General features: G+C 37.2%; 1 protein-coding gene across 1 annotated transcript in view; it reads left to right on the plus strand.

Moving 5' to 3' along the window:
- The first annotated feature begins 1,023 nt into the window (after nucleotides 1–1,023).
- Nucleotides 1,024–7,161, plus strand: part of ATP6V0D2 (ATPase, H+ transporting, lysosomal 38kDa, V0 subunit d2) — a 61,844-nt gene continuing 55,706 nt past the window's right edge. Inside the window, exon 1 of the mRNA XM_008572568.1 lies at nucleotides 1,024–1,230. Within this exon, the coding sequence (XP_008570790.1) occupies nucleotides 1,101–1,230 (130 nt within the window). The 5' untranslated portion in view covers nucleotides 1,024–1,100. The remainder of the gene's footprint in view (nucleotides 1,231–7,161) is intronic.

Below are 7,161 nucleotides of genomic sequence, written 5' to 3' on the forward strand. Positions count from 1 at the left end.
CTCTACTATTTATTAAATACTTTCAAAGTCTGGGCACTGTGTAAATCTAAGTTTGATTTTCTGTGATTTTTAATGACTAAAACAGAATTCACATTGATTCAATCTTATCTAGCTTCTCCCACACAGTTTGGAAATATGGAGACAGAGACCAGAGAATTTCTGGCACTTTAATTCCAGTTAAGGATTTGACACAATGTATATGAAATACTGTATATGAAAATAGTGATCAGGATATTTGACACAATTTTTGAGCTAAATGTATGGGAGAACAAGCTTTTCCTTTTGGATACTGAAATTCAACGTTTAAGTAAGTAGCTGCCTTACAGCTTCTGAGGGCTGGTTCCTTATCTGTGATCTGAGTAATTATACTATCTGTCCAGGTACATGTCTCTGAGTAATCATGAGGTTCAAATGGGGGAAGAAAAATGAATGCCTTATAAACAGTCAAATTTTGCAAAGACAGTGGCTTATTATAGAATCAAGCACTGGGTCTCTGCTTCCGGGATTGTTTTCTGGGCTCTGCCTCTAGGCCGGATAGAAAGTAGCTACTGGCCTTTGGCAATTTCAAGACATCACTAACCATTTGTTTTAAAACAAACGCACTGTTATGGAACTGGCATCTCATGATTCTTCAAACCGCCTGCTCACATTTGATCTATTTACATAAGTTAATTTTTTTTATTTTTTTAAAAAAATCCCTCTTTGTTTATATTGATAGTCCTCAAGGAATTTAGGACAAATGTAACTTACAATTCAAAGCTCAGGTGGGGTAGAAATGTTTACAAAATATTCAGATGTTTAAAGCCTCCCAATAGCCCAACTGAAAAGGTGCTGTGGGAGGGTCACACATGAATCTCTCTCAACTGCGGTTTACTTGGGTCATCCGGTTGATTCACTGTTGTGAAAACAAGGCTGAGCAGGCGGTGTTGAAAGTCACTGAAACTGGAGGCAACTAGTCACAAGAACCCTGACTATCAGCTGATAGATTGCTTGTGCCACCTGATAACTACTGGCATTTTTTCCAGACTCGTGCAAGTCTTCAGGGTCTGACCAGGACTACAGAGCTGCTGCAGCCCAAATTGGCTGCGATCTCTTCCCCCATGCTTGAGTGTGCAGAGCTCTACTTCAACGTGGACCATGGCTACCTGGAGGGCCTGGTGCGAGGATGTAAAGCCAGCCTCCTGACCCAGCAGGACTACGTCAACCTAGTCCAGTGTGAGACCCTGGAAGGTAAGTGGAGCTCTTGTCACCCTTGGAAAAGAAAAAAAGGAAATGATGTCTCTCTCTAGAAGCATGGAGAAGGGACTGATCCCATGGCCTGTGAGTCCTGAGCAGATTCTTATTGCTGGAATTCAGATTTCTGGTATCCATGAACCTGGACAAGGAAAAAAATTACATCTCTATTTTCAATATTCTCTAAGTGAATTTAACATTTTCTTTTATTAAAAATGTAGGCAACAAATCACTGTGGTTAATACTTTTATAAGCAGTATCTGTGGCTTTGTCACCAATAGAAATCTGAGATTTTCAGATCCCTTTAAAGTTCAGATAACTTGAAATATCATTATATTTTCTCTGTTTCAAAGTTAAAGTAGATATTACACTCATCCTTTAACCTTGATTTATAATACCTTAATAAAGAAGCACAATATTACATTCTTTAAAAACATTTTGAGAACTATATTTTGAAATATTTGGTTTCCTTTGTAATCCTGTGCATTTTCATTCTATAGATTCATAAATATTATTTAGAGAAGGGCTTCACCAAATTGCCAAGAGATTTAAGGAAAAAAGAATAAGAAAAAGCTAAAAAAGCTAAAAGCCTTGGTCAGGAAGGTTCTATTCTATCCCCAGTTTCTCGGTACCAATTGATTTTACGAGTTTGTTTGAGGTTTACCTTTAACTGAAGCTTAAGGGAAAAATCAAGAGACACACGTGGTGGGGCGGGCCCTAGATTCAAAAGTCTTGGCTCTGCCATGTCTAAGTAGGTGACCTGGAACTCCAAGCTTCTGAGTCTGAGATTCCTCATTTGTAAAATGTGATGGTGATGCCTGATTTGTTGAGCCGTAGCGAGAAATAAATGAGACAAGCACTTAGCAAATGAAAATTTTCTTTAAACTGCTATTTTTTCAAAACCTTATCAAAGATTCCACATCTGTATAAGTATTTTTATTATTAGAAACAGCTACATTTGCTCATTTTGAAACATACTTATAAAATGTATATACTTCTATGTCAGTAATAAGGTGCTTTAAAACTTCCAGGTTATTCTAGAAAAAGCAAGAAAATACTAAGGATAAATCCTCTTAGGAAGGGTATTAGAAGACAAAAACAAACCAAAAAACCTTCTGACTGACTTTTCAGGCTTTTCAAGAGGGCTAAAGGGTTCTGAGGTCATTTGTTTATGTTCTGACCAGTTAAAGCCAGAGTTAAGGCAGAACTGCTCAAGTTGCGACAGACCCTGTACTTTAATTAGCAGCTGTTGGCCGCAAATAATTACAATATAATTCCAAATCCTAAATTACTTCAGCATATTAAATTAGGAGTTTAGTGACTGGAGAATGTTAATCTTGTATAGAATATCTGCATAAATTGAGGTAGAAAAAAATAACACAAGGCAGACTAAGTGCTTCTGAGGGAAGTCATGTGAACGAATCGTTTAGTTTTCAGTAAAGCTTCTAAATGAGCTAAGGAATGCAAATTTATTTATTTATTTATTTATTTATTTATTTATTTATTTATTTATTTATTTATTTATAATGAGCTAAGGAATGCAAATTTAAATGCAAGTAATACATAACATGTCTTCATGATACCAAAAGCATGATTTAGCCTGTTAACAAAAAGAATTCAGAAAGAACCAAGGGAAGTCATATATAAAGCCATATAAAGAATTCTAAAAACTGGAGCTGGTCAATTAGCTCAGCTGGTTACAGCATACTTGTTGTAACACCAAGGTCAAATGTTCGGATCCCCCTACTGGCCAGCCATCAAAAAAGAGAATTCTAGAAATTAAAAGGTGAAAAAGATAAAAATCAGGAATTTAAAAGCTGCTCCCAGCATTTTCTGCCAAAGGCCCTTTTGACTGAAAGATTCTGTTAAGGGAGGAGAAGAGAAGGAAGGAATGAGGTTAAGAGATCTATCATATAAATGGGCACTTAGCTGAATTTGGTACCTGTGTTCCCAATTAGGGAGAGAAGGAAATGTTTCAGGACCTTTTGAAGGCCTCAAGAATGAAACTCCTTAGGAAAAAACAAAGTGCGTACATGCAGAATTTTCCATCCAATGTCAGGGGATCATGGACACCCAAAGCCATCCCTGCACCCTGGTTAAGAAACCTTTGCCATATACACCATTGCTTTATTGTCATTGTAACTCATGGTGTCTACCTTTCTCTCTTCTCAATAATACATGGGGTCTCCAAAAAGTTCATGGAAAGATTTAAATTATCTTTTAATTCCAATTTTTCCATGAACTACCCATGTATTTTTTTCAATTATTCATATCATAACTACATTTGAATGTCTGTACCAAGCTACTAGAGACGCCCAGAACTATCAAATATAAGTCATCAAACCATGTCTGGGTTATTATGGCCGCAGAGAAAATAAACCTAAACATTTGAATGTCTGTACCAAGCTACTAGAGACGCCCAGAAATATCAAATATAAGTCATCAAACCATGTCTGGGTTATTATGGCCGCAGAGAAAATAAACCTAAATAAGAATTTCATGTCCTTAGTTAACAGTTGAGGACACTGAGGCTTAGAATGGCTGTGACCAAACAACAGGCTGTCAGCAATCTAGGATAGAGATATCTGCATCTTTGTTCCCACTAAAATGCCACTGCCTCCTAAGTATGAAGTGAAGATACATGAATAGGTCTGTGTGAGTTGATGTCAGCTCCATTTTGATATGGAAAATAATGACTGCCCTACCCAATTATTTTATAGGATGTTGGGAAATAAATAACTTGTGAAAAGCAAAGCAACTGTTGTATCTGTGAATGCTAGAGTGACCCAGCCACCTTCTGAGCTGGACTCAGAGTTGAAAAGAAATCAAAGGCATTTGTTAGAAGTTAAGGACTTAAGGGTTTCTGTTTACTTTGCACAAAATATGCACCATACAAATTACAGAGAAAGCAGAGGAGGTAAAACTGTGTCATCACAGTACTGCATGTTGAAGCAGGTACTTTCTGTAAAAGAAAAGCTAACTTGGCAAATATTACATCTGCTTTCAGTCTTTTAAAGTCCTCCAGTCTTTAAAAGAAAAGTGTTCTGATATCAACATATTGTTTTAGAACAACTTACAAGGAACACATAAGGTTTTGGGTAAATTTTCTCCAGAAAAGCTTTGAAAAGTCTTAGTATTCATAATTGCACTTTATTGTGCACATAATTAGGTAACTGTAGTCAGAAATTCTCATCTGTTCCAAGGCCTGCCCCTGATTAACAGTGATCTGAAATATTCACTAGTACCCACCTTTGACTAAGACCTGTGACTCAGTCTTTCCTAGGTACAAAAGAAGGAAGTTTGTTCACATGACCTTTGTCATTTATATTGCTTTGAGGCTATGTCCATAAAGAAACTTTGAAGGTGACTTTCAGCCCAAATAATAACTTTAAAAGACTATAAATATTATTTAAGAAAATTAACACTGCTATCTTCATGAGAATTTTTTAAAATTACAAATTAGACTATTGTGTAAATATTCTTTCCTCTTTGAAAAAGACAAGGTATGAAATTAAAACTTAAAATTTTGTAATAAATGGTCTTTTCTTAAACATACGGTAAAAGTGTTCTCAGGAAGTGGGAGGACACTGGATTGAGCCTTGACTGTGTTCTCCTTGCCACAATTTTTTTGGAAGGGAATGAGGAAAGCTGATTATATTTCACTAACAATTACATCCCTTTCAAGGGACTTGACATTCATTTCTACTCCAGTTGTGCCTTCGACAACCATATATTAAGCACTTCCTAGCTAGAGCCATGGAAGTAAAGATGAATAAGATATAGTGCTTGCTCTAAAAGGACTCCCACTCTGGAAAATAAAAATATTAGAAAAATAAAAAAACCTTAAGGAGGGCAATTGGGCAGTGCCTACAAAAATTGCAAATGCATATACACTTGGCCTGGGAATTCCAAATCCCATGGACAGATGTGGAAACGTGTGAGATGAAAGCTGTACAAGCTCTTCATGTACATTGTTTGGAACAGCAGAAGATGGAAACGAATCAAATGTCCCTCTGCAGAGAACTGGTTAAATAAGTTATGGAACATTTACATAATGAAATATTCTGCAGCTAGACAAAAAGAAAAAAGCATGAAGAAGCGCTCTAAGAGGACAGATATGGAAAGATTGCCAAGATATATTAAATGAGAAAAACAAGAGGAAGAAACATATGCAGCATAATACTCTAATAAAAAGGGGGGATAAATTTTATATGTATGTTTTTTTTTCTACAATTGTCTAGATACTAAGAAACTGTGAAAGGACCCTAAAGAAGCTACAAATAGTGGTTACCTGCTGCTAGGGATGAGTGGCGGGAGATGGTGGATGGGTGGGTGATGAGTGCAGGAAACCTTTTAATAAAAAGGGGAGATAAATTTTATATGTATGTTTTTTTTTCTATGATTGTCTAGATACTAAGAAACTGTGAAAGGACCCTAAAGAAGCTACAAATAGTGGTTATCTGCTGCTAGGGATGAGTGGCGGGAGATGGTGGATGGGTGGGTGATGAGTGCAGGAAACCTTTCACTGTTTACATGTTGATATACTTACTGCCTATTTTTAAATTAAAAAATACATATAGGAGGAAGAGCTTTCTCTGTGATCCCTTAGACATAATTTTACCCCTAATTATAGCACTTATTTTTTCTGCCTCATGTTAAAAATGCATATCCAATACTCTCAATTTCCTGGTCAGAAACACATCCATGGCTTCCATCAGTCAAGAAAAATGCCACTGTTAGCTTTAAAGGCTCGAGCAGTCTGGTTGATCTCTACCTTGTAAGCATTTCCTTGGCCTTTTCTAAAACTATTCCTTCAACCACAAATTCCATTCTCCATCCACTTTGCCTGGAGAACACCCATTCCCCTCGCATCAGTCAAATCATTTCCACTATAAACCCTTTCCTACTTTATCCAGTCTCAACTTTGTTCTCTATTGTACTTTGTAATGGACCCAATCCTGTATAGCATCTGTGACATTTGCATAGGTGTGTCATCCTGGGGCAGGACATTTGTCTCCTTTGTCTTACTAGCTCCAAAGACTATCACAGTTAAGGTCTTAACTCTAGTGAATGAATAAATGGATGTACCCTACATTGTAAGCTTCTTAAGGGCAGAAACTACACCTTACTCTGAGCCTGAGACTGTGTTTTGCATGTAGTAAGAATCTGAAAATACACATTAGAAATGTCTGCATGTTTGTTTCAGGTCCTGGCACTTCTACCTCCTGGCTCTGGAATGTTAGCAAGCTGCTTAACCCCTAGAGCAGTGCTTTCTTATCTGATACTTGGATCATATCTCCCTGGCCTAACTCCCAGTTCACCAGGAGGATCTTAATTATTTCTCAGATATGCCCTCGAACTGCAGTGTATATACAACAAGAATTAGTTTTTCCTCTTCTGCCAGTCTTTGGAATTCCTGAAATAGTTCTTCCTATTTCATGGTCTTCATTATGGTGTTTGGTAAATGACTCTATTTAGCTGATTCCATTCTCCTTCAGAGAGCACCAGTTTTGGAAATATTCATTCTGGTGAATAAGAATCAAAATAAGGAGTTTCAACCCCGGTAGCACCCACTGAACTACACAGGGAAGTGCTGTGTGACCACCGGTATATTGGACTCAGGTTTTAATCACACATTAAATCTAATATTTGAGGCCCATCTATGTGACAAAAATTGTGTTAAGTGCTGTGAAAAATATGAAAGACAAAGACACTATTCACAGCCTAAACATCTATCTAGTTGAGAGGAATATCATTAGCAAGTAAAAATAAATAAAAAATTTAAATACAAAAAATGGTTCAAGGGCCGGCCTGTGGCTCACTCGGGAGAGTGCGGTGCTGATAACACCAAGGCCACGGGTTCGGATCCCACATAGGGATGGCCGGTTCGCTCACTAGGCAAGCGTGGTGCTGACAACACCAAGTCAA

Source organism: Galeopterus variegatus, unplaced genomic scaffold (assembly GCF_000696425.1).
Source record: "Galeopterus variegatus unplaced genomic scaffold, G_variegatus-3.0.2 Scaffold48, whole genome shotgun sequence".
NCBI classification, from domain to species: Eukaryota; Metazoa; Chordata; class Mammalia; order Dermoptera; family Cynocephalidae; genus Galeopterus; species Galeopterus variegatus.